Genomic DNA, 26750 nt, shown 5'->3' with positions numbered 1-26750 from the left:
CTCGCCTATAAGAGGCGGTGGGTGGAACAGCAAATGAAATCTCCACAACAGTTTTGCTGGCGCCTAGCGTAAGCAACTGCAACTGCATACAGACTGCTTTGGCCAGCCACAAGAGAGGTAGGACTACACAGTCACACGTCCCACTCACAAGTTTGGGATGACATGCTGATGAAATAACGGTGTTTTTACTGAACCATCATATGGGTGAGTTTGTTTTGTGCAACTGTACATTGTTAAGCGGATTGTTTATAATAGCTCACTTACTTTTTTAAATTGTTGAATGCTGTCTACAATTAAGCTACATACATAACAACAACTTGTGGCTAACGGTAGCTAATAAGTTAGCTAGCTACAGTAGCTCCTTTTGTAGCTTACTAGTTTAGTTAGTAGCCAGTGCATAACTGCTGCTAACTGATAATTTGGTCTGTTAAAAAGGAAGCCAGCTGAGGAGTAAAACTTTATGCTTATGTCAAGTTGACTCGATACAGTAGCTTAGCAGCACCAGCTGTAGACTAGCTAAGTTGGGAGTAGATGTGTTTCCAGCTGGCTAGTTTGTTATATATATGCAGTTGGCTTTATAGCAAGAACGAAATTTGGCCCAAGTTTATTTTAAGTTGCTTGGTACTGTACAGTATGCATGTCTGTTAAAACAACGAACGTAAAGTTAATCGTCAAAATTAAACTTTCTTTTAGATGACTCCGCCCCATACAGTACTGTAGCGTTAAGTGTCTAGTTACAGTGAGTGATATGTCTTAACTAGTTATTGATGCGCTAGAAATCACGCAAGAGTCAACGGTGCTCACGTCCTGTTCCTCGACAGCACAGCCGTTTCCGTTGTGTGCACTGTCCTCCTTATGAATTTATGCTGACACAACAGACCTACGAGACTTTTTTTCTCCATGTAGGTACTGTAGGTAGAAGATGAGCGTTCTCCGTAGGTTTTAAACTTAAGGATCTAAAACATACTGGACTCTTGGAGGTTATTAGAGAGTCAGATTTTCACTTCCCCGTATTAATTGCTTTCATATTTAAAGCTTCAAGTCGTGAAAAGGTGTCAGTGACGTTTGTATGAGCTGTGTCTTGTTGGTCCTCATGTGACCGTTGTGTTGATGACCCTCCCAGTGGTCTGATGGTATGGCCTCCCGGCTGCTGGACCGGCTCCGCCGCTCGTTCTTCAGAGATGGGGACGCGTGTAAAGACGAGGACGCCGTGGAGGACTTCCCAGAGAGCTCGGAGCTGGAGGACGACACGGAGTGCGTCTCGGAGCGCCTAGGTGGAACTCTGTGTTTCGACGGCTCAGGGGGGGAGACGGAGGAGGCGGGGGGGGAGGGCTCTGGGGCCGACAGCGACTCGGACTTCTTGGGGGAGTCTCTGGACGAGGGATTCATCAGCACAGGTAACGCCACACCTACATGATCTACACCATATACATGAACCCTAAGCCTATAGTACATTAGACTGTCTACATTACCCACCAACTGTAACAGCACCACAGTACTCTACCATGTTCAAGCCCCAACAGCTTTCACTTCCGCCTCGGTGGCATGCTCAGTTCCTTATTCCTGTACGTCTGCAGACGCAAGTCCAGTCGGCCTGTCCCCGTCCGGCCCCTCCCTCCTGACCCGGCAACTGCAGGAGAGCTGGAGGAGCCTGCGGGGTCTGGGCGGGTCAGGGGGGCTGGGCGGGCCGGGGGCCCAGCAGGGGGGGAGGCTGCTGTTTGAAGTCACTGACGCCTGCGTGGTCCAAGATGGAACATCCAAATATGTGGTGAGGAGTAGGCCAGGAGCGTTACAGTGAAAATGTCTCTCCTCACCTCCTGTGGTGTTTCACTATGTTGGGGGAGGTGATAAGGTAGTGTTTCACTAGGTTGGGGGAGGTGCTAAGGTGGTGTTTCACTAGGTTGGGGGAGGTGCTAAGGTGGACGTTTCACTAGGTTGGGGGAGGTGCTAAGGTGGTGTTTCACTAGGTTGGGGGAGGTGCTAAGGTGGTGTTTCACTAGGTTGGGGGAGGTGCTAATGTGGTGTTTCACTAGGTTGGGGAAGGTGCTAAGGTGGTATTTCACTAGGTTGGGGAAGGTGCTAAGGTGGTGTTTCACTAGGTTGGGGAAGGTGCTAAGGTGGTGTTTCACTAGGTTGGGGGAGGTGCTAATGTGGTGTTTCCTTAACTCCGTCCTCCAGCTGTACACCATCCTGGTCATTCAATCGGGGCTCTCCGACAAGACGCCGGCGGTGATCTCGCGGCGCTACTCCGACTTTGAACGACTGCACGCCCGGCTGCGCCGTCGCCACGGGGACGAGATGCAGCGTGTCTGTTTTCCTCGGAAGAAGCTGCGTCGGAACTATGTCGCCGAGACCATCGCCAAACGTAGCCGTGCCTTCGAGCAGTACCTGAGCCACCTGCACTCCCTGCTGGGCCTGCGGGGGGCGCCCTGCCTGAGGGAGTTCTTCTACCTGGGGGACCTGCAGGCAGGGCAGGCCCTGGTCAGGGTCGGGCAGCACCAGGAGGCCCTGGGGCCTCTCCTCAACGCCCGCAGGCTGCAGGAGAAGCTGGGCCAGGAGGGCCAGCAGGCCTCCCACTGGCTGTTCACCGTGCTGGGCCTGGTGTGCTGCTTCCAGGCGGTGGAGCAGCTGGAGGAAGCGGTGGAGCACTGTGACCTGGCCCTCCAGGAGCTGGCCCCGCCCCCTTCTCAGGAGACGGTGCGGCCCAGCAAGGTCCACCCCCAGCTGGTGCCGCTGCTGCAGATCACGGTGCGTCTGTCCTGGAAGCTGTCGCGAGACAAGCGGCGCTGGGAGGCCCTGCTGCAGGAGCTGCAGGAGGCCGGGGTGGACCCTGCCGGCCAGCCCAGCCTGCAGGAGTACCTGGTCAAGGAGAGCCTGCTGGAGACTGACCAAGACCACACCTAGACCACCTGCCCCACCCGCCACACCAGCCCCATGCAGACCAGCCTTAGACCACACCTACACAGGATACCCCTAGACCTCTGTGGAGGATCCCCAGCCCAAAGTGTGTGTGTGTGTGTGTGTGTGTGTGAGTGAACTGAACCGCGTGTTTATCTCTATACAAGTTTGCGGTTGTGACCCTCTAAATCAACACACCACGGACCTTCACTCTACCAGCACGCAAAAGACAATCACTTCCCCCTGAGCACAAGCGTTGGTAACCTTGTTAACTGAGACTGAAGCTAAACACTAAATGTTTTAATATTTACAGTGGTTTGTTGTAGTAGTGAAAAGGTGCTGCTGTGAAAACTAGTTTTACCAAATACCTTTCTCTAATGTTTTCACAGCAAACAATGGGTCAATATTTCCTAACCAGGTAAAGGCAGCATTTGATTAACCTTTCATCCTTTTTAGTAGGACATCTTACATGAAATGCAGTTAGAATGTCTTCGTGTGGGACATCGGATTATAATAAGGGAATAGGATTTTAAAATGAAATGTTTGCACAGCCCAAGTCTGACATTAAAGACAGATCAGTGACTCGCAGGGAGAGATCTGAGTTTGGTTGTATACTAATGATGGTAGTAAGGGAAAAGCAGAGCTGGACATACTGTAGTGCTCGGTGGAAGAGGCTAGCTGCGAGTTTACAGTCAGGGAAGACTTATTCTGCATCATTGATGTGATAAAGCCACTTTTAGCATGTATGTATGTGTTTCTAGTTAACTCCCTTGCAAAATTATATTTAGTTTGTGTGTGCGAGGGGAAAAAAAGGTGGATAGAAAGATGGTATTGAAGATGGTTTGAGGACTGACCAGAGGGGGTGAGGTATTTCCATTCAGCAGACTAACGCTAAGCATTCAGAGCATGTCAATTAACATACGAGTGTGCCCATGTATTGCTTTGCCTTCTAGCTACGATGATCTCATTTTACTAACAATGAGGAAAATGTCCCACCCAACATGCGCTACGAAAGAGATACCTCTGTGTATACCCACAAACATTTCTGTACTGTTCGTTTTACTAAATGTGGAATGTATTTTGTCAAATAAACCTATTTTAAACTTACTGGTCACGTTCCATCCTGTCTCGTTCCGGCCAATGGGCCTCTCGGAATGAGCTAGAAGCTTAATGGCTGTTCAGATGGTTAACGTGTTAGTCTACCTTACTGCAATGCACTCGGGTCTGTTCATGCACATGGAAAATACCAAAGTGAAACAGCAGGTCTGTTTATTTTAGCATTTTTATTTCAGCAAGTGTGCTCTGTTTGTACAAGTCAGTTTCCAGAGCATCTGACCACATCTTTGAACATGGCATGTGGTTTACCTAAGCCTGCTCTGGAGTCAACACACACACACCCGGTGAACACACACCTACAGCAGTAACGAGAGATGATCACTATGTATAAATATCACTATTGTGCAGTCCATATGCTGTCCTCTACCTCCCAGAACCAGTCTGCTGACAGGACAGGGTCCCAGAGATGGCTCTGGGGACATGAAGGCATGATCACATACACAATGTTCTTCTACTGCATGAGGGGGTAGAGGACTGGTGCTGGCAGCAGAGCAGCAGCCTCGCTACTGGCAGACTGCTACTGGAACACAGCCTGCTGTCCGGTGTCCTCTCTGCTAGCAGACGCTCTTGACAGGAGGCCTGAGGGCCGTCTGATAGGCTGGTGGTCCGACTCCTGTAAAAGTACAGGAACACCACTACCAAGGAGAGGCTGGGGAGGCAACGTGAGCTAAATGCTAGCAGAGGGCTCAGGCTCTCAGCCTCTACAAATGGTTGTAGATGCGGACACATGATGTGATGTCATGGTCTGTAAATGGAAAGGACAGGAAATGAGGTCATTATTTGTAAATGAGGCAGGATGTCATTGCAGATGTGCGGGAAGAGTGTTTTGACATCGGTCATGGTTTGTACATCTGATGGTTCCCCCCCGCAGCACTGGGGGTCATGTTGGCGCCGCCTGCTGATTGGACGTCTGCGAAGCCCATCCTCTGTCTCCTCTTCCTCTGCTCCGTCATCTACAGGAAACACAAAGTCCCACTGTCACATGACCATATCAGGAAGACTATGTATCTATTCCCTGAGCTTGGATAGATAATCCCTTTATAGTGGCTGGCCTACTGTAGGGATTATAATCTTATTGTATACTACGGTAACCCTCAATCCCCCTTCAAACAGAGGTAGGTGAGGTAGGTGTGCAGTAGGGTGACCAGGAAGTGAGTCTGACCTGTTCCTTGAGCTCTGTGAGCTGTCCGGTAAGCTGCAGGACCACCCTCATGGTGGACGTCAGCCTGTCCTGCAGGTTCCTCATCTCGTTCTGCTCTCCATCCTGGTCCGTCACCACCAGAGACATGGCCTGCATCCGAGGGAACCAGTCCAGGTTCTTACTCTGGGAACAGGAGAACAGGGAACACTGTAGCCTTGTATGGAACCATCACGAGGTCTCCTCAGACCACGCATAACTCCAGTTAGTTTGATCTACAAGTATAGAGTGGGTTCAAGAACTTTCAACCTGGATACCTTGATCATGATGGACCAGTGCCAGTATGTCTCTATCCAGCATCCTGCCCTGCCTAACTAACCTTGATCATGAGGGCCACGTAGCTCTCAGGCCCGGTGTAGTCGGTCTTGTTCTTCTCCCTGACCAGGACGATGAAGTACAGGTAGTTCCAGATGTTGTGCTCCAGCTTGATGTGCTCCTCAAACGACACCGTCTTGTTGTCAAACTTGTCCCTCTCCAGACCTGGAGGAGGGGGGGGCAGGGCATCAGAACACCCTCGCATAGACACACACACACACACGCAAACACACACACTTCCAGCGCTCACCACAGATGAAGCAGGTGGTTTTGAGGATCTCTTCCTTCTTCTGTTTCTCACTCCTCAGATCCGCAAAAGTATCGATAATGACACCAAAAATGAGGTTGAGGACAATGATGATGACAATGAAATAGAACAGCAGGTCGTAGATCACACGGGCAGCAAACAAAGGCTCCTGTTTAGGAAAGGGAAGAGAATTGAACCATTTTAAAAGATAGGCCCAGTGTAGGACTGGTCAGTCCTTTGTAAGGTTGGCTTTCTGATTGGTTAGTCTTCAGTTTATGAGTGTGGTTTATATTAGGGTGTGTACGTGTGTGTGTGTGTGTGTGCGTGTACGCACGTTCTTGGACGGCTTCCGCAGGACGTCCCCCACCCCTCCCCCGTTGCGGAGGCCGTGGTTCAGCACGGTAACGATGCACATCAGCAGAGTGTCGCACGCTCGCTCTGAACTGGGCTCTTCTGGAAGGAAACACAGACACACTGGAAACCTCTCCCTGCACTACTGTACCAGACACCTTCAAATCACCAGGAGAAACCATCGTGGCTGAGGTTCACAGTCAGCTCTCCCGTCCCTCCCTCTCACCTTCAGCTCCTTCCTCCGAGGTGCAACTGACTCCGTCTGCCGTGCAGGACGACAGGAAGTCCTTGGACGCCTCTGATTGGCCAGGATCTGCACACGAGAGGCAGTCAAACAACACACATCACACTCACTCTTCCCCCACACGTCATTCATTTGGATCCCATCCAGTTCACTGTGGTAGAAAGCCCTGTACAGCTTCTTCTCCGTGGGGTCTCTACCTGCTGCCAGCTGCAGGAGGGGGTCGACCTCCATGATGAAGTCGTTCTTGAGGCAGAGGAAGCCCACGATGGAGAAGAGGTAGACCAGGATGAGGGCCAGCAGGGCCGTCAGTAGGATAGAGCGCCCGTTTCGGGTCACGCTCTTTATCACGTTGAACAGAGTCTCCTCCCGGTAGATCAGGTCAAACAACTACCACACACACACACACACATTTACACACACACAGCAACACAATAAATGTGTAGCACTTAAAAAATTGTGTGCGTGTGCATGTTATGGTGTGTATCATGGTGTGTATGCGTGATGGGGTGTGGGTGTGTGGTTTGTGTGTATGGTGGTGTGTGTGTGTGGTGTGTGTGTGTGTGTGTGGTGTGTACCAGGATGCTGTAGAAGAGCTCGTGGACACACAGTCCCAGAGTGCTGGTCAGGACGTAGGCCAGGTGATACAGGAACTCCACGTCCATTACCATAGCGCGGTATCCCATAATAAACGTGCCGTTGTTGCCAACAAAGCTCACCACAAACACTATTTTATTGATGAGCTACAGAGACAAACAGAGGCAAGTCACACGCACGCACACAAACAATGAAAGGTATTAGAAGGAGAGGTATTCCAGTCTGGCTATGAATGCTGTCCATTTACTATGGACCTCCCAGGAAGCCTTACATTGAGCGTGCCCAGTACGATGAGGGTGGGGCCAATGCCGAAGTAGTAGATGGACCTGATGATCAGGGCCACGGAGAGGGGCCGCAGGCCGTAGCGCTGCGAGAACAGACCCATGATGGATAGACCAGCAAAGCCCCAGAACAGCATGGACAGCATGGAGTCATCTATCGCTCCTGAGAGGGGAGGAGAGGTGAGGAGAGGGGAGGAGAGGTGAGGAGAGGGGAGGAGAGGTGAGGAGGGCGACATCACAGTGGTGGGACGTGACGCGGCTGATCTGACTCGTCGTCTGTCTCCTTCTTAGCAGGCACACACACAGAGTAAAACGAACACAAACACACACTCGCTCGCCCCTACCTTGCCCAGAGTCGTAGGGGTAGAAGAAGGCGATGATGAGGTTGATGAAGACGGCCAGGTTGAAGGAGATGGAGCCCCACAGAGTCATCCTCCTGGAGAACCAGTACAGCACCGGCATGCCTGTCACACACACACACACACACACACACAGAACTAATGTAGACCCTATATATTCCCCACACACGGCACACGGTCACACCCCCCAGGTCCGGGCCCCGCCTTACTGCGAAGCTTCTTCTGCCACTCCATCTCGTTGTGCAGGAAGGAGGCCTGCTGGAAGAAGTGTGTGACCTTGCTGCCCTGCTCGTCCTGCTCCGTGGCGTTGAACACCCGGAACTTGGACTCCTCCGTCAGGAACTCGCAGATGGGATGAACCGGGAACACGATCTGCTCCATGCTGCGGTCGTCACGCACAATCTGGCATGGAGACAGAGACAGAGACAGAGAGAGAGAGAGAGAGAGAGAGAGAGAGAGAGAGAGAGAGAGAGACAGAGACAGAGACAGAGACAGAGAGAGAGAGAGAAGTGGGGAAGATGGGACAGACATAGAGAGAGAGAAGAGAAGGGAGATGGTGGAGGCCAAACAAGTTTTAGGATCCCCAGTGTGATATGATGGCGGTGTTACTGCAGCAGTGCTGTGGAGGCGTGGTTGTGCAGTAGTGACCTCGATCTGAGACGTGTGCTGGTCGTAGAACTCCAGAGGGTCCTGCTCCTCGCTCTCAGCCGGAGCCGTCGACTTCAGCATCTGAGACAGCGGGCGGTTGTTCAGGTTGAGCTGTGGGAGGAGCGACGTTAGAACATTCTAGCAACACAACACGGGGACCAAGCTTCACACATCGGAAGAACACACCAGGGGAATGTGAAGTAGATAAAAAGGAGACAAATATAGAGGCACGCACAGGGATAGAGATAGAAGGTAGATAGTGAGATATAGATCGAGGGATAGAGAGACATGACGAGCAAGCACTTTCCTAACGCTGCTGGAATTTAGTAGCTTCCTCAAGCAAAACGTGCAGAAACAAGCACCAGGCTCTCTCAGTTTGTTGCACCAACTTCCAAAAGGCTCGCCGTCTCTCCCTTCTTCTATCCACGCCCAGCGCCATTTATTTTTGAGTCATTTATATCTATGGGTAGGACATCATCCCCAGGCTTCATGAATTTGCGCTCCATGCTTTCACCGACAACGCTAACGTGATGTATGGATCTCATTCACACTGTGATGCTAGGACCCGCCCTGCTCTGCTGCTGATAGGCTTGTAACGTTAGTTATAGCTGCGTTCCTCTCATATGATTGGTAAAGGAAATCAATTGACTCAAATATTAAACCTCATGCAAGTTCCCAAAAAAAAATTCTCATGGCCGCACGCCGGACATCCGGCACGGTGCCGGACATAGAGAGAGAGTGAGATATGAGAAAGAGACATATGGATAGAAATGTAGATAGACAGACACTGACCATAGAGGAGATCCCATCTTCTCCCTCTTCCTTGGTTCTCTTAGGAGGCTTCAGCAAGTTCAGTAGATTCTTGTTGTGTCTGGCAAGCTGAGACAGGCAAACAGGCACAAACACACATGTAAACATGTCTCAGATAGACGATCATGGCATTCCAGGGAGACCAGGGAGGGTGTTACCTGAAGACCCAGGATGTAGATGTTGTGTCCCACCTCCCGAGGAGAGACCTCACCGCCCTCACACTCGCTCTCCTGCTGGTACGCCTTCTTAATCACCTCCACCTGCACATCCCACACATCACCATCAGGAACTACACCGCTTTCACCCTACACTAAAAACACACGTCTATAACGGTCGTTTCAGACTTGTTTGGAGTTCAAATCGGACAAATAGATAGGAGGATAGATGGGGAGAGTGGGAGAGGGGGATGGATTGATGAAAGAAGGCGAGTGTTTTTGATGAAAGGGGAGGCATTGTGGCTGACCAGCTCCCGGGGTCGGAGATTAACCAGGATCCTCTCTGCATTCTCGCTGTCGTGGCGACTCTCCATCAAAGCCAACAGCAGCTTGGAGGCGTTGTCCTGGAAACCGATCGCAAAAAGACGTGGATACGTTTTAAAGCAGTTGTGCAGGCACGTGATTGAAGTACAGTATGCTGGGAGGAGAGCTAAGCCCGGCACTGCAGGAGCACTAACTGTATGGTAGACCACCTACTCTAGAACGGATCATGGTGTGGTGTACATAGAGAACATGAGAGGGAACCTTGAGCTGCAGCACCATCTCCATCTGGTACCGACACAGAGGGCTGATGTCATTCAGGATCAGAGCAGTGATGATGTCAATACCGTTGGACTCGTGGGTCACAATGCAAGTCTGAAACACAGACACCAACAGACAGAGAGATAGACAGACAGACAGGCAGACACCTTAGTGGATTTTGCACAGACCTCCACAGACAGTCAGGCTTCAACACACTAGAACTGTGACTGCCTGTATCCATCTGCCCTTAACATTGGAACTGGGAACTACTCTGTGATCGTCTATCTGACCTGGTTCTCCTGACAGGGCCCCTGGCAGTACTCTGTGAGCGTCTCCAGGGTCTGGGTGATGAGGTCCACGTTGCCCTCGTTGATGTAGAGCCCCAGCAGGCCCAGCCCCCCTGTGGTGCTGCCACACATGATATCCAGGAACTGCAGCGTCTCACACACCAGGTTGTAGTTGTTCTTGTTGTTCTGGCAGCGCAGGAAGTTCTGGACAGGAAGGAGGGAATTAACGACCAAAGGAAATAGCTGCAAAGCAGGAGTAGACCTGTTAAGGAAGTCTGGAGGTCCTTTCTCCTTCACAGCGGTGTGTTTTTTAAGTGTGTTTGTGTGCGTACCTGCAGGTCCTGGTTGTGATTCTCACAGAGCAGCTGTAGGAAGCGGAGGATGGGCTTCATGATCAAGACAGCCGGGCCCATCTCTGTCTCGGGCTCCCTCTGCTCCGGGGACGCTAGGGCGGAGACCACCACTGGGGCGATGGAGGGGCCGGCGCTCAGGATAGGTAAGCCCCCTGCTCACAGAACCAACCACAAGCTTGTGAACAAGTATCAGGTCTGACCCATGGGCCCAACCTCCAATCCCCACTAACCTTCTCTAGTTGATGTAATGCCCTTGCCTCCTCACCTGTCTCAGCGCCCCCCTCGTTGGCCTTGTTGCTCATCTCTCCCACGTTGACCGACACGGTGGCCTTGATGTCCTGCTGGGCCTCCTTCATGCGCTCGTTTAGAACCTTGAAGAACTTCTCGGACTTGTTGTCGCCCATCATCAGCTTGTAGAAGGAGTTCTGGAGGAGACAGAACACTGCTTACCCCTGACACCCCTCCCCTCATCCCTAACACACGTGACCAGTGGGTACTGTGTGTGTGTGTTTAGGGAGAGTATGTCACTCTGTATGAATGTGTTTGTGTGTGTTATGTACCTGTATTTCAGTGTTGCCTCCCTCCAGGAGACAGATGGCTAGCTGGATGCTCTCCTGGAAGATCTTGTCGTTCTTGGTGCTCATCACCAGGTCAGTGAACAGCTTGGTCCCTCCTTCTCTGTCCAGACGACACTGCACAGCAGCTACTGCAGCCCAGTCCCTCTCCTGCTCCCATCCTACACACACACACACAGTAAACACCATGTGCGTTTGTGTGATAGGGCCATGTTTAGTACTTGGGGGCCTGCAGTACGTACCTACAGCCCCTAGCTCTGCCAGGTCAGTCTTGGGGCTGTTCTTCTTGTTGGGGAACAGATAGTTCTGAAGCAACACTCTCCTCAGTGCTATACCCTGAGAGGAGAGGCACATGCACAGTTAACACATCAGCCACCCAGCCAGCCACCTACGCAGAAATCCAGCCTGCCGGCCAGCCAGCCAGCCAGCCAGCCAGGCATCTCTGGTCCTCACCTTCTCATCAAAGTCCAGGGTTCTGATCAGCATCTCCTGAAGAGTCCTGAGGACCTTGATACACAGCTTTTCCTCTGAGCTCATCAGAGCCTTGGTGTGCTGGATCAACCTGAGAAAACACACACGAGTCACAGAAATGTAAACCTTTGGTCAATTCCATCTGGTATATTCCTGGATCCCCCCCCCCCTCGACCCTCTCTCTGTCCTACTTGGAGATGAAGCCTCCTGATTCGCAGCGCTGCCGGGCGTCTGTCCCCTCCAGGAACAGCAGCTCTGGTTGGTGCAGCACGTCCACCAGCACCGACAGCTCTGCATCCACCAGCGGCTTCAGACGCTCCTCCAGGGTGTTGATGATGTCCTGGACACGCCAACACACCACGACAACGTTACAACAACGTTACAGCAACGCTACAGCAACATTACAGCAACATTACAGCAACGCTACAGCAACGCTACAGCAACATTACAGCAACGCTACAGCAACGCTACAGCAACAACCACAGTGGGAGAGATCATGAGGATGACAGGAGTAAACAAATAATATAAAACAGTAAATTATATTTATTTATTTAACCTTTATTTCTTTAAGGAAGAATCCATTGAGAACATCTTTTCCTAACGACGGCCTGAGGAATATACAACCAGGCGGGTAGCCAGTAATGAGCCGGGGCGGCACTGGCCCGCCCACATTACTCACTGGCCCGCCCACATTACTCACTGGCCCGCCCACATTACTCATTGGCCCGCCCAGGCAAGTTTGATTTGTTTTATTGTTGACTGGTGTGTGTGTTTAGTTTCAGAATAAAATGGAACTGTTGAAGCAAGTTGTAGGAAGCCTCCAGAACGTAATTGGTTGCTAGGGGTTCCGACAGGAAGACTCTCTGGGCGGCCTTGAGCCAGCTAACTTTGGTATCTGCTTTTTATGTATTAACATCGCCACAAAAACTATACGCCCACTCACTTTTGCACTGGCCCGCCCAAAATACAATTTATGCCTAAGCCACTGTATACAACCAACAGTAATGGACAAGATGTGACCCCCCCCGCACTTGTAGTTTTTCGATGATGTTCTTGTAGTCCCAGGGGTTGTTGGCCGCGGCAGGGCGGGAGGAGCGGGAGGAGCTCTTGTAGTTGGGGTTGGAGCGGGACATGGAGTTCAGAGCACTGAGGCTCAACATGCTGCTGATCTGGGCCTCCAGGTCCAGGGGCCGAGAGATGGAACGGCTCTTAGCTACACACACACACACACACACACACACAGGATGATGTGGTTACAGTACGATGTACTGTGTTACTGCTGTATGACGTAGCTACAGAAGGATGTGATGTAGCTGCAGTAGCATCTGGCTGCAGTGTGACTTGGCTGAGGGACCTCAGACCTGTCATGTGCAGGGTGCGTATGCAGGCCTCCACCAGGCCGCGGTGCTGCTGCTGCAGCCAGGGACAGTCCAGCAGGCGCATGCTGGACTGGAGCAGCTGGGTGACGATGGTGTGGTGGGTCTGGGGGACAGGGAGGGAGGACAGGTCAGCCTAGCTGGATGGACGCCTCGCTTCACGTTTGTTCCGTATCCCCTCGCCCCCCCCCCTCCCCCCGTACCTGGAGCGAGGTGCTGTTCCCCCCCCCGTACCTGGAGCGAGGTGCTGTCCCCCCCCCATACCTGGAGCGAGGTGCTGTTCCCCCCCCCATACCTGGAGCGAGGTGCTGTTCCCCCCCCCATACCTGGAGCGAGGTGCTGTTCCCCCCCCCATACCTGGAGCGAGGTGCTGTTCCCCCCCCCATACCTGGAGCGAGGTGCTGTTCCCCCCCCCATACCTGGAGTGAGGTGCCGTTTCCCCCCCCCCCCCGTACCTGGAGCGAGGTGCTGTTTCCCCCCCCCCCCCATACCTGGAGCGAGGTGCTGTTCTCAGAGAAGGGCGAGCTGAAGAAGGCATTGATGGTGTCGAAGACCACGTTGATGATGTACTTCTCCAGGATGGGGTCCGTCAGACGCTTCTCGCGCTTGTTACACACCTGGAGAGGAGAAGGGGAGGGGTGAAGGAGAGAGGAAGGGAGGAAGGGAAGGACGAGAGAGGGGAATGAGGGGATAGAACTATGAACAGACCCAACCTGGTCATGTCCACAGTACCAGTCCTACCTGGGCCATGTCCACAGTGAAGTCCTCAAAAAGATTCCAGATATGGTTGCTGGTGTAGATCTCCTTCATCTCCACCTCAGTGTCGACATAGCAGTGGTTCACAAAGTTCACATAAGCCACCTTCACCTGGGGACCAGTAGGAGGAGACGAAATATCAGCATCACAACTATATCAAGTGAAAGGATCAAGATGAGTCGAAGACTCCTCCTTCTCCTCCGTGCTTGCCTCTGTGATGCAGTCCTCGTGTGTGACCACCCTGACCACATCCTCTAGGGGCAGCAGAGAGGTGCACTTGATCTCCGTGTAGACGTTCTTGCCCTCGGCGCAGGCTGCCAGCAGCTCCACCAGGGAGATGTGGTACCTCAGAGGGCTGTTCTCCCCCACGCCCTCCCTGGCCTCGGCCATCAGATCCAACATGGTGGCAAATGACGCCTTGTCATTGTAGAACACCACCACGTCCTCCCCTGCGTTGGTTAACTGGAGAGAGACGTGGCCCACACGGTTAGTAACAGGGAGACAGAGAGGTTGGTGTGCGGGTGTCTGTGTGTGCAGGTGTGTGGGTGTGTCTGTGTGTGCGGGTGTGTGTGCGCGTGCGCTGATTCGCTCACCTCAGTCATGATCATGTCCTGACACTTCTTGACGTACTTGCCCTCGGCCTTGATGATGGTGTGCAGGAAGTTGAGGTACTGCACGTGGCGTCCGTGCGTGGCCAGGCAGTGGATGAAGTGCTGCAGCACCACCTCGCTGATCTCCGTACACAGCTGGTAGTTGTTCTCGAAGATCTGCTGGACCGTCTCCGCCTCTAGGAGCTGGTGAGAGGAAGACAGGGAGTTAGAGACGGGTGGAGAGAGGGAGGGAGAGAGGGAGAGAGGGTTTCTGAGGAGAGAGAAGGTAGATGAACAGAAGAGGCTGACCCCTGGGTTGAGGAAGAGGTGGAGGTTCTTGTGGAGCAGCGCCTGGTTCTCCTGGTTCCCCTTGCAGAACTTCTGCAGGAACAGGTGGGTGTACTTGATGATCTCCAGCATCTTGCTGTCGTTCTGCAGACGTGCAGAGAGAGGAGAGAGGAGGGGTTACCTTCCGTCACCGGTGTTCATGCATGTGATGCGCGTGGCTGTGGGTGTGTGTGTTGCGCTCACCTTATCGTAGGAGACCTGCAGCAGGTCCAGCATGACCTTGTGAGCCCCCATGTTCTTCAGCAGCCTCTGCTGCTTCTTCCACACCCCAGAACTACACATCTTATTGAGGCGTTCCAGGATCTGACAGGAACACCACATCCACATAGAGTGTATGAGTATGTGAGTATGCAAGGCCAAACACACTAACTTAGACTCCATACTTCTACCACTATGACTCATCAGCCTGGGATGTGTGGGACAGAATCATTTATTATTATGATGATACAGCGAAAGGATAGAGAGAGAGAGAGAGAGAGAGAGAGAGAGAGAGAGAGAGAGAGAGAGAGAGAGAGAGAGAGAGAGAAAAAGAGTGAGAGTGTGTGTTTGTGCGTGAGAGAAAGAGAGAGAGAGAGTGATGGATGAGGCAGCTAGAGTATAGAGGGATGAGAGAGTGTGAGAGAGAGAGAAAGAGAGAGAGACAGGTCAGAGAGAAGAGGAAGAGAGGAGAGTGAAAGCAAGCTGACCTCTTTGACCTTCTGGTAGTTCTCGTTACTCTTATCCTTCTTGGGGGTCGAGTCCTCTGACGCCGTCTGGGGAAAGAGAGACATCAGTCAGCATCTTGGGGGATGCACAGACGCCTGTCTGTCTGTCTGCCTGTCTGTCTGCCTGTCTGTCTGCCCGCCTGTCTAGCCGTCTGTCTGGGGCTCCACCCGTCTCACCTCTGCCTTGTCCTTCTTGCCGTCCCCCGTGCTGTTCTTCTTCTCCACCCACAGCTCAGACTTCTCCACCATGGTCCTCAGGAGGTCCAGGTTGCTCTTGATCAGCTTGTAGCTGTCCACGTCCTGGGCCGAGATCAGCAGCTGCACCTGTTGGCCGGGGCGTGTAGAGGGGAATGTGTTGAGTTTTTTTTCCGAATGTATTTTTGGTGGCATTTCTGCCTTTATAATTGCTGATAACAGTATAGTCTGACATCAAAGGCATGAGAGAAAGAGGGGATGGCTGATTTTCTCACAGAGAAAATGGATTGAAGGAGACTGATTGTCTCCGTGTGTGTGTGTGTGTGTGTGTATGTGTTACGACCTACCTGTTTGAAGGTGTGTAGGACCTCCTGCCTCTGGCTGAAGTGTTTGAAGAGCAGCTGCAGGGCTCCAGACACCAGGGGAGGGTAGTCGTGCATGGTCAGGTGGATCAACACCCTCAGGAACATCCTGCCGCCCTCGTCGTCCACCTCCAGGATGCTGTTGCCCTTCCTGACACACAGGGGGCCACACGGTGACCAGGAGGCCTTGGGGAACGTGTGGAAGGTGTGGGGCGGAGAGCGTGAACCTACCCTACTCCAAACATGGCCTCCGCTTGCTCCCCGATCTGCTGGAGGTTGATGGAGGCTGAGAAAGGACAAAAAAGATGTGATGTCATTTGGGACCGCCCACAGAATCCCTCCATATGAGTGTCTGTGTGTGTGTGTGTGTGTCTGTGTGCGTCACCAACCTGCTTGCTCCATGGCAGTGGTGGCGTCTGCATCGGACATGGGGTAGACGTCCACAAACTCCTTCTTGAAGACGGAGAGCAGGAAGGAGAGGCGGTAGTCCAGTCTCACGTTCAAGATGAACTGGAAGGGGGAGGGAGGGTAGAGATTACGGGTGGAAGTCGAAGTGTCCTCTGGTTTGTCTGTGCCGTCAACCGATTGGACAATACCTGCAGGATCTCGAGAATCTTTAGCTTGGTGTCCATGACGGTGACATCCATCTTGTCGATGCTGTCCTTGGTGCGCACCCCCCCCTCCAGACCCGCAAGGGGTTGGCCCACTCCAAACATGGACTGCTTCCTGCTTAAGACCATGGTGGACATGATCTGACCCATGCCATGGATGGAGCGCTTCATGTTCTTCACTGGAGGACAAATGGATGCAGGAATGAAGGTTCGAATTGTCCGTCTGTCCGCCTGACTGCCTAACCATTGGTCTGTTTGCCTGCCTTTCTGCCTGTTTGGCTGACTGTCTGTCTGCGTGTCATCTGTCTGCCTGCCACCTGCCTGTCTGTCTGTTCTTCAGTCTGTCTGTCTCGACAGTCTCACCTCCAGCCTCGTCCGGGAACAGGGCTCCTCCGGTGAGTCCAGGGCTGGGGACACAGTCGATGATGCCCAGCAGGGTCCTGGTGAGGCGCAACAACTCAAAGAAGCTGTAGAAGCCAAAATAGATGAGGTGTCTGGCCAGACTCACCACCTGCAGGGGGCGACAGCGTCTCAGTCAGTCTGGGAACCTTACCCGTGTGTGTGTGTGTGTGTGTGTGTGTGTGTGTGTGTGTGTGTGTGCGCGTGTGCGTGCACGCTGGGGTTTGTGTGTGTGTGTGTGCGTGCACCTCGAAGGTGAGCTTGTTCTTCTCCTGGTCGTGGAAGGGCAGCTCGTCGTTGAGGACGTTGTTGAGGTACTCCTCCATGAAGACCATGGTGTTGGCAAACTTGTTCTTCTTGTTGTCCCGAGAGTCGTCCATGTTCGAGTCATAACTGAGAGGACAGACAGAGCATTCAGTCGGATAACAAACCCCTATTCACAAAAGAACTCGCTCTGGCATTCTGTACTGTCGTGGTAATCAGTCAGCGGCACGGTGTGCGGCCGTACTCTTTGATGGTAATGGAGGTTGGGATCTCGGCCCAGAGGCGGGCGAACTTGACCGGGGTGACGAGCTCCTGGGGGTCGCGGTCCACGTGCGCGTGCAGCATGAGGCGGCAGAAGGAGGCGCGGATGTCAAATGGCAGCGTCTCGTCCATCATGCACAGGAAGATGAGCTCCACGTCCAGCTGCTTGGAGATCTCATCGATGGCCAGGTACTGCCGGTCCAGACACATCCTGGCATAGAGCTTCAACTGGTATCTGTACACACACACACACACACACCACACACAGACACACACACGCAGACACACACACCACACACAGACACACACACACATATATAAACTGTATATATACTGTATACATAGACACACAAACATAGGTAAGGTAACGTGTGTGTAATAAGGTCATGTGTGTGTACACACACTTAAACATGCGCACAAGATGATAAGAAAAGAATGAAGATAGGTGTGTGTATGTGCCTGGGGTGTGTGTGTGTGTGTGTGTGTGTGTGTGTGTGTGTGTGTGCGCCAACCCACCTGTAGTAGGTGAGGACATTCTCATCGTGTGCGTTGCCCTGGCGCGCTTCCTGAGCCAACTGCCTGATGCTCTTCTCCTGACGCTCGTTGGTCTTGTCTGTCCACACCAGCCACACCTCGTCGTCCTCCGAGAACTCATCCAGCGCCAGGTACTCTCCTCCACCATGAGGCAGGTCCTTAGGGACACGCCGCCTGTACACACACACACACACACACAGGTTGGTATGACATATGTGTGTGGGTGTGTGGGTGGACCGGCAGCACTACTCACTCAGTCTTAATGAGGATGTCCTGGTTCCGGGGGTCCAACACACACTTACAGATCAGCTCCTGAGTGACTGGGATGGCCACGTTGTTGGACACGCACAGGTCTGACAGGTAGTCCAGGAACCAGCACACACACAAACACACACACACACACACACAGCTGTTCAGATGAACCCACCAGGCGTAGAATAACAAAAAACAAGTGCAGGTTCTGGGAAAGAAGCTGTCACTGGCTTCTCTTTCATCTTTTCCCTCTCACCTCCTAGCCTGGTAAGGGCTCTCTCTCCCTCCCTCCCAGCCTCTCCCCCTCCCTCCCTCCCTCCCTGCCTACCTGGGCTCCCTGTTCTTGCGGACCAGGCTGACGAAGGTCTCCACCTCAGTCTTGGTGATGTGCTTCTCCAGAAGCTTGCGGTTGTTGTGCAGGAGAGCGGTGATGGTGTCCTCAGCCAGGATGTCATATCCAATCTGACTCTGCATCACCCCAAACTGCTTGGCTATGTGCTCCTGGAGGGGGAGGGGGGCACAAAGGGGACACAGGGAAAGGGTGGAGAGGGAAGGGATCGTTTGTCAGTCAGGCAACACATTCTCTGACTTCCTAGTGCAGCACCAAGTACTGTTGTGGCGCTGTTTGATGATGTCACGAGTGTGAGTCACCTGGTTTTTGCGGTAGTCCTCCTGGGAGTGTCGCAGGACCCGGTAGCACAGACGGAACATGTACTGGTAGGGGGCGTTCTTCTGGTCACTCAGCTCCTCCAATCGCAGCAGAGGGCCCTCCCCCCCTTTATCCTTGAACGGAGCCTTGATGATTCCAAACACCTGCGGACAAACACAGAGACATGCTATCCTACAGGATGTTCTAGAAGATGTGCTACAGTGAATGAGCCGAGAGCAGATGTTGTCTAAGTGTTAGTGCTTCTGGTTCCGACCTGTTTGAGGATGTTCTGTTCCCTCATGAGTTTCTGTCTCTCTCTGTTGGCCTTGGTCATCACCACCTCTAGGACTGGCTGCCCACTGCTGGTCTGGTCCACCACGAAGAACACCAGGTCTTCCAGCAGCTTGATGGCAAACCTGGGGGTCGTAAGAGTACACATTATCACATACACTTTGGTCACACCTGGAGCACACCAATGACCGAGCAGGGTTAAAGGTCAACAGATCTCTACTATCGGGGTTGACCCTGACCCCTGTACCCTAACTATGGCCCTTCAGATGAGCCCCTGACCCCATACCGGCGGTCGTTCGGGCTGATGAAGCCCTCGTTGAAGCGTTCGACCACGGTGCCCAGCATGAAGCTGGCGTCGTTGGCAAAGTCCAGGTCTCTGATCTCCATGACGGGCACAGACACGATGGCAAACGCCTCCTTGTCCTCTTTGGTGGGGCAGGTGCCCAGCTGGGACACACACACACACAGTACAGCTGTGACCAAGCTGCTGACAGACTGATGCTGGCAGTGTGTCAGTAGAGTGTAGAGGACAGTACCATAAGTCGTATGGGCCTCTCTTCATCTATGTCGATCGGAACGTTAGTGCTCTGGATCCAGGTGTTGGTGCACAGGTGTCTTAGACGCACGTACGAGTTACTGACACACACACAGACACACACACACACACAGAGACAGACACACAGACAGACACAGAGACAGACACACAGACAGACAGACAGACAGACAGACAGACACACACACACACACACACACACAAAAGCAAAAGACAGGCAGACATGTTAGCAGACAGACAGATACAGATCACTTGAGATCAAAATACAGGAGATCTACACAGCATTGTGTTGGTGTGGAGGGTGGTACCGGGGTACGGAGGAGTCGGTCTTCTGCAGGGTGGTGGGGTCCAGCTCAAACAGAGAGGCAATGTCGCTGCCGTGAGGCACGGCAACCAACTTGTACTTGATCCTCTCCCCCAGACTGCGCTTGTTCGTACGGCTACTGTCAATCTGAATGGGGGTCAGGGATCGAACATACACACACAGACACAATATTAGCAACACCAACTGTCCAGTGTGCTGAATCAGAGGCCGTCAGCCTGGTTGTGTGTCGACTCACAGTTGCAGGGATCTCAGGGGCGTCTCCTTTATAGCCTGGGTTCTCCTGCACACATCAGTACAACACATCAACCCACTGTCCTCACTCACAGAGTCATTGATTGATTGATTGATGAACTAATTGATTGACTGATTCAAAAGCAGTCAGGAGGTCAGCAGTGTTACCTCAGCAGCTAGGTAATGTCCGGTGGCCAGGTGTTTGAAACGGTACAGACTATTCCAATGTCCCGCCCCTCCTCGACAGGGGTCATGATGAACAACCTGAGGAACCAATCGCAGCATCGGAAAAGACGTTCGTGACAGTCCACCCCGCAATGCTAGCGCTAGGGCGTGTTAGGAAGGTGGCATGTGTCACTGACCTCGATCTCCCAGAGAGCGTTGGAGCTGGTGGCGGAGGTGGCGGACTGGCGCAGAGTGGTGCGCAGGAACACATGCAGCTTGGTCTTATACTCGTCACACGTCAGGAACTTCTCCTGCTCTGCATGGAACAGCCTCACCACGTCCCCCTGGAGCGAGCACACACACACACAGTCAGAGGGAACTGGTGATGACGGTGGTGATGATGAAGATGGTGGTGATGGTAGTGATGGTGGTGATGGTGGTGGTGGTGGTGGTGGTCGTGGGTGTGTAGATGAATAACAGTGTTGACTCACTCCCTTTAGAAGTTCATCTTTGTGGTCACTGAACATCATGAACAGGTTGATCTTCCAACTGGTGTTTCCATTTACAGAGTTGACCTAGAGAGACAGACAGACAGACAGACAGGCAGGCAGACAGGTCAGACCTGGAGAGAGAGGGAACGACAAGCAGCCAGACATCCAGACTGGTGACAGAGATGCATACAGGCCTTCAGGGCTTCTAGAGTGTTGGAGCGAGGACAACAATCTCTGCGGCAGAGTGTGTGTCGTGTGTGCCGCCTCTCTCACCTCCTTGCAGCCAGGGTGGTCTGACAGCTCGTAGCTGCTGGCGTGGAGAGGCTGGCCTGCGTTCACAGGGTTCAGCACCACCTTGTCCCCCACCACCACCTGCAGCAGCGACAGGGACAGTGTTGGGGATGGCTCCACAACATGGGAAATGTGGATAATTGTGTGTGTGTGTGTGTGTGTTATTGTCCATGTGTGTTAGTGCACACGTGAGTCTGTGTGTGTGTGTTGCACTGTGTGTGTGTGTGTGTGTTACATTGTCGCCGTTGGCGCGGAGCTTCCAGAAGGGCTGGATGAAGACCCAGGAGCCCTCGTTCCCCGTGCCGTCCAGCGTGACCCGCATGGCGTTCTTCTCCAGCAGCGCCGGCAGACGCTTGTTCACCGTCAGGTACTTGTTACTCTTCATGTGCAGCAACTGGCAGGACGCACAACACACACGTACACAGTCACGCACAGCCGTATTCCCCTTCACGCACACAGTCACGCACGGCCGTATTCCCCTTCACGCACACAAGCTTACACATGGATAGTTCACTGAGGAGTCACACCCGCCACACTGGGTCACTCACGACACACACACACACATACTGGACAGAGTCAGTGGGATGTGTGTATTGAGTGAGTCAGCCAGTTCCCAGGGATAGAAGCCCCACCTAGAGAATCTCCCAGAGCCCTGCACCAGCCTGGGGAGTATTTGACTCCAGATAACAGCCCTGCACGGTCAATATTTACACCAGGTAAAGCTCATTAGATTGTGTGTGTGTGCATGTGTGGTGGGGGGGATTATTATTTCCACATCAGACTAAACACCTCTGCTAAAGTGGAGGTGGATGGATGAGTGTGTATTTGTAGTGGAGGTGGATGGATGAGTGTGTATTTGTAGTGGAGGTGGATGGATGAGTGTGTATTTGTAGTGGAGGTGGATGGATGAGCAGACCTGCATGACCATGCCGTACTTGACAACGTCTCCATGGACCTTCTTATTCTCAGTCTCGTTCTGCTTCTGCTCCAGGTTAGATGCATGCTGCACACACACACACACACACACACACGCACACAAACATAATTACCTTCACTTGTCACGCTGTAATTGAGTTTCCATCTTGATTTCAGTACAATAATATGACAGTAACTGCGATTGTTATGTCAAACTGGCACTCTCACTATATAACCTTTATTCAAATAGATGGATCAATCAGGAACCAATCCTAATTGACACTGATAGTAAACACAATGGTACCTGTAGTTTCTGTAGCAACACCACATCAGCTATCTTGTCCTTCTCATGTTTGGCCTGCTTGGCCTTCCAGAACTGCTTCTGGGCAGAGTAGCGGTTCATAGGGCACACCTTGAACAGACAATCTGGAGGGAGAAAGGAAGGGGTCTGAGTCCGGATGGACCTTCTCAGGTAGTTGAGAGTCTCTCGTCAATATTGACTTGAGGTGGGGGTGTTTATTGGTGTGCCTCATCATTTCCATATATAGTATGTCTCAAAAGGGATGTCAACAGGGACAGACATGACAATAGGGAAGCATGAAGCTATTGATTTAATAAACTGTCCATTGTGTGGCTACTGGGAAATAATCAAATCATTCAGTCCAGAGAACAACAGAAATGCAGACATGGCACACACACATAACCTGAACCTGCATGTTCTTGATATCACTTAACACATGAATGAGGAACTTACAGTACAAGCTGTAAGGCACAGCAACATACACACTGTAGTTTTATGAAGTGTGGGAACAAGATAGACCATCAGTGGTGACATCCTGACAGGGTTAACACACTTGACACAGTTAGTGAGAAGTTAGTGTCCAGGGGCCTTAACCTTTGGTGGAAAACTTCAAACTTCACTCATTAGCTAGTTCCATGGGATATTTATGACATTTATATTTATTTATGATCCTCTGATCTGAAATACCAGATGTTGTATAAGTGTGTCACTCCAGCAGTGCGTGTTTGTGTGTGTGTGTGTGTGTGTGTGTGTGTGTGTGTGTGTGTGTGTGTGTGTGTGTGTGTGGCATATATGGATGTCAGATGCCCAGGCACCAAGGAGACCTGGCTCCACCAGCAGATTTTCCACTGGCTGTCTCCCACGGGTCTGACAGCTCACATCCTTCATCTCCCCATGACCTGCTACTGAGGACACACACACACACAGACACACACCTCTGAACTTCTTGGGAGGGTTGTCCAGGTCCCCAGCAGCAGGCTCCACCACACATCGGTCGTCCACCAACCTGAGGAGAACACGGAGAGAAGATCACTGGCACCACCTCTACACCACCTGGACACTCAACAGGTTCACAGGAAATACAATATAACACAAAATCAAATCTATTCGCCCATTTAGCATTCAAAATGGGTCATTTTGCTGTCTACATCATGTCCATCATATACTTCAAGACATGTATGTGGTTCCCAGACACACAGACGACCCCAAAATGGACTGGCAGGAGAGCAGGATCAGTTATGGTGCAGGGTTGCCTAGGCAATGTAGGGATCAGTGACTCACTCAAGGGCCAGTGTTTAAACTGTATGTACAGTACTGTATAGAGTGAGCATAGAGTGTGATGTGTGGGTTATTGCCATTCTTTGACAATGTATCATAAAGATAGATATGTATGACACAAACGCATGCCTTTCTATGTATTTATGGCTCCACATTTGTCTGGTTGACGGAGCGCAACCTGCCTAGCGACAGGTCTGCTAGTCAGAGCGTGTCCTGGTCTCTCTGTGGGAGATCCACCAGTAGGGTGTCTGAAAGGCTCGACTAATCCTCCCTCTTCAATGGCTGCCTGTCCACCAGAGGCTTGACAGTCCTGCCACACCATAAGTCAGTGCTCCTCTGGTTAGTGTCTGCTGCCTCCTATATCCTCATTGAATGACAAGGACCCCCACCCTCCTTTATCATCACCTAGCACCCCGCCCTATCTCCAGGCTAACTAGAGGGTGGGGATGGATCTGGGCAGGCTTACAGCAGCCAAGCACAGAGGCTAAGACAACACATGACCACCTGGTCCTTGATTTGTTTCCTATTTGCATCAGATAGCATGGATTGGTACAGACAAGAACACAGGGATACACACATGGACACAGACACACACTCACACGTAACAACAGATTTCCTATTGAGCCACTCAAGGACCATCAAATTGGTTCACCCATTACAGAAATCCTTTCATGTTGTGAAACCCTGCAGAACAACTGTTCCCCCCCCCCCCCCCCCCCCCCCCGCAGTGTGTCAATGATTCTGCCTCACTCATCATCGACCTGTCTGAAAGAAAGAGAGAGAAATAGAGAGGGCCTGACCTCAAAACTAGGCTTTAAGCTTGGCTTGTCTTAGTTCCATCTACTAGTTCTACAGCTCCCCATGGTAACAGCAGATTGGCAGGGCAGGAGGGTTTGGTCAAGGAGTGACTGGAGAAGGAGGGGCTGTATGCAACATTGGATCGGCCATACAATGCGTTTAGTGTTCAGGAAGGGGAGTGTTGAGGAAGGTGAGTGTTCTGGACAGTTTAGTGGCACCAGCAAGGTGAACATGTAGAGCATTCCTGCATGTGAGTCATGGCCCAGGTGTGCTGAATGAAACACCTTTCTGCCTGGGGGTGGGGGGTGAGAGGGGAGGGGGTTAGAGGGGTTAGGGGGGCTGGTTGCTCTGTGATTGGTCATCTTGTGTTAGACCTCCTAAGTAGAATCTGAGCTCTCAGAGGAAACAAAAACAGCCAATCAGGGGCTTTGTCAGAGTCGGCTAGGTATGTGACTCTGCATAGATCTGGGACAGCTTTCTGATTGGTACATTTAAACACACATACCTACAGTACTTACACATACATACACATACCACCCCCCCACCCCCACACACACACACACACACACACAAACGCACACAAACAGGTACTGTCAAAACTGTGTCTAGTTCGAGAAAGGTGTCATTTTACCAGACCTCCATGTGCCTTTTTTGTTCGACATCTCTCTGCTGCAGGCAGGACTGCGTGGTTAGACAGTCATACCTGGAAAGCCGTGTGCAGTATACTACGATTTGCCTGTATGGAAAAGAGTCCACCGAGCCACTTTGGCTATGATTTCAGGGCCCTGCTCTTGGAGGCCTTGTTCCAGAGCCTGCAGCAGCTCCAGAGGAGCAGGACTCTTCCTGCCAGCCTGTCCCAGGACTAGAGACACTTCTCTGGATGTGTGATGTGGTAGAGACACCTGTCTACACCAGGGCAGACATGTGGTCCATACAAGGCCAGCTGAGGTGGGTGCAGGTCCCTATCAGACTATTACAACTGTCAATCAGAACTTCATCTGCCCTAGTCCAGTAAGGACCAACACAACATGCCCACCAACACAATAATACCACACAGACACAACACACACACACACAATATTGTTGAGGCCAGAGCTATGCCAGGGTAGGGTAGACCACAGGAAGCAGAGAGAACAGAGTGACAGCAGCACCAGCCCTCCACTGGAAATCTACACACACCACCATGGCTCCACTTCCTTGCATACAGTGCACAAACACACACACACACACACACACACACACACTTGCACTCACACACATACACATACACACACACAACCACCACTATCACAGGAACGAGGAAGGGTATGTGTACTGTATGTGTGAGAAAAAGAGCAAAAAAGAGAGACAGACAGAGCTTGATAGTGTGTCACGTATGGCCAACTGTAAAGTATATGAAGAATAACAGCACAACCTCTCAATTAATGGTTCCCTTTCTCATCTCTGTCTCCTGATGCGAAGTCATAGCAGGGACTGTTCTATTGGTCTAATGGTAGCTGCAAGTAGGAACTCTCATTTATGGTCCCAAGTACTCAATACGTGTTTATTGTCTGTTTGCATAGAAGAGCCATACAATACAACCGTTACGCTAGCCAAGAAAGCACAGCTGGCAAACATCATATAAGTTTTTTATGGTGGTAGACAGAAAACACAGCTAGAAAGACGGGTGGGACAAGTCCTGACCGGTGCTGACAAACTGGTCAGATGCTGCAAACCCGGTAAACTAACCCCAATTATGAACTTACCCCAGAGTACTGATGAAGCCGTTGACAGAGCCCTCCGCATACAGGGAAACTATATCCCCGATGTGCAGAAAGCTGGACATAGAATCTGACATCTTCGGTGCTTTTCCTGTTTCCAAAAGCAACTGAAAAAACTAACTTTCTCCCGAACTGTCCCTTCCTCTTCACTGAGAGCCGAACTCCTTGGAGCTCCGTGCGCTGCTCTTCCTGGCCAGGAGAACGTGCGCTACGGAGCCACTAACCTCATTCGAACACAAGATTTGGTGTGCGTATGAACAAATGATACATTTGAACTGTGTTGTAGCTTTACATTAAATTCTCCTAAATTAAGTGCAGAATGAGCTGTGCGTCGGTCGAATGAGGCAGAGTAAGGTAGAGAAAGTGCCTCTCTGTCAACGTAGTGTTCATGTTGACATAGTTGGCACCTGAAGACGGCAGTGGAACCAGGAAGTACAGTTGACAACTCCTGATACAGAGCACAAGTACACTGGTCTGATAGCATTCACAAACCCCTTATCGACAAGCCCCCTCCCTCGGAAATAAAGTAAAAGTTCTTAGAAGTTGTTCACTGTAGAGTAGACAGA

At 51.8% G+C, this 26750-nt stretch overlaps 2 protein-coding genes across 5 annotated transcripts; one reads left to right on the top strand and one right to left on the bottom strand.

Annotated features, from left to right (window-relative positions):
• The first annotated feature begins 5 nt into the window (after positions 1-5).
• snx21 (sorting nexin family member 21) lies at positions 6-4005 on the top strand. 2 transcript variants are annotated; one of them, XM_062458677.1, is made up of 4 exons: positions 6-117; positions 1124-1397; positions 1578-1768; positions 2179-4005. In XM_062458677.1, exons 2-4 carry the CDS (start codon positions 1136-1138, stop codon positions 2902-2904), a joined length of 1179 nt encoding a protein of 392 aa, XP_062314661.1. In that variant the 5' UTR covers positions 6-117; positions 1124-1135; the 3' UTR covers positions 2905-4005. The 2 variants fall into 2 exon arrangements, with proteins under 2 accessions (XP_062314661.1, XP_062314660.1); XM_062458676.1 differs by having other exon boundaries at positions 28-204.
• Positions 4006-4162: 157 nt separating this feature from the next.
• Positions 4163-26592, bottom strand: itpr3 (inositol 1,4,5-trisphosphate receptor, type 3). 3 transcript variants are annotated; one of them, XM_062458675.1, is made up of 59 exons: positions 26170-26592; positions 23284-23354; positions 22352-22473; positions 22049-22135; positions 21368-21526; positions 21115-21213; positions 20842-20925; positions 20548-20694; positions 20354-20449; positions 20190-20234; positions 19938-20080; positions 19613-19712; positions 19363-19523; positions 19060-19201; positions 18788-18949; positions 18466-18637; positions 18138-18258; positions 17867-18058; positions 17334-17585; positions 17074-17218; positions 16790-16937; positions 16412-16605; positions 16205-16325; positions 16047-16101; positions 15801-15966; positions 15436-15582; positions 15241-15306; positions 14738-14857; positions 14516-14638; positions 14210-14410; positions 13827-14078; positions 13602-13727; positions 13352-13477; positions 12846-12966; positions 12516-12697; positions 11676-11824; positions 11467-11575; positions 11256-11349; positions 10999-11174; positions 10704-10863; positions 10418-10590; positions 10089-10289; positions 9802-9912; positions 9525-9620; positions 9220-9321; positions 9044-9130; positions 8252-8362; positions 7813-8005; positions 7589-7708; positions 7235-7407; positions 6945-7109; positions 6567-6756; positions 6352-6438; positions 6109-6227; positions 5778-5943; positions 5532-5692; positions 5177-5338; positions 4864-4967; positions 4163-4759 (listed from the first exon to the last, which is right to left on the bottom strand). In XM_062458675.1, exons 1-59 carry the CDS (start codon positions 26259-26261, stop codon positions 4753-4755), a joined length of 7956 nt encoding a protein of 2651 aa, XP_062314659.1. In that variant the 5' UTR covers positions 26262-26592; the 3' UTR covers positions 4163-4752. The 3 variants fall into 3 exon arrangements, with proteins under 3 accessions (XP_062314659.1, XP_062314657.1, XP_062314658.1); XM_062458673.1 differs by having other exon boundaries at positions 4163-4967; XM_062458674.1 differs by having other exon boundaries at positions 4163-4967; positions 6109-6224.
• Between the last annotated feature and the right edge of the window lie 158 nt (positions 26593-26750).

Source organism: Osmerus eperlanus, chromosome 4 (assembly GCF_963692335.1).
Source record: "Osmerus eperlanus chromosome 4, fOsmEpe2.1, whole genome shotgun sequence".
NCBI lineage: Eukaryota > Metazoa > Chordata > Actinopteri > Osmeriformes > Osmeridae > Osmerus > Osmerus eperlanus.
Note: the sequence above shows the minus strand (reverse complement) of the source record. Positions and strands in the feature narration are given on the sequence as shown.

What these genes read in the sequence shown, in the direction of transcription:
- snx21 (XM_062458677.1), top strand. Translation starts at nt 1,136, where the DNA reads ATGGCCTCCCGGCTGCTGGACCGGCTCCGCCGCTCGTTCTTCAGAGAT. An exon ending in CGAGGGATTCATCAGCACAG is followed by an intron (nt 1,398 to 1,577) that starts GTAACGCCACAC and finishes GTACGTCTGCAG; the next exon opens with ACGCAAGTCCAGTCGGCCTG. An exon ending in ATGGAACATCCAAATATGTG is followed by an intron (nt 1,769 to 2,178) that starts GTGAGGAGTAGG and finishes TCCGTCCTCCAG; the next exon opens with CTGTACACCATCCTGGTCAT.
- itpr3 (XM_062458673.1), bottom strand. Translation starts at nt 26,261, where the DNA reads ATGTCAGATTCTATGTCCAGCTTTCTGCACATCGGGGATATAGTTTCC. An exon ending in AGAACAAGCTCACCTTCGAG is followed by an intron (nt 16,938 to 17,073) that starts GTGCACGCACAC and finishes CGCCCCCTGCAG; the next exon opens with GTGGTGAGTCTGGCCAGACA. An exon ending in TCAGGAGGCTTCATCTCCAA is followed by an intron (nt 11,576 to 11,675) that starts GTAGGACAGAGA and finishes GTGTTTTCTCAG; the next exon opens with GTTGATCCAGCACACCAAGG.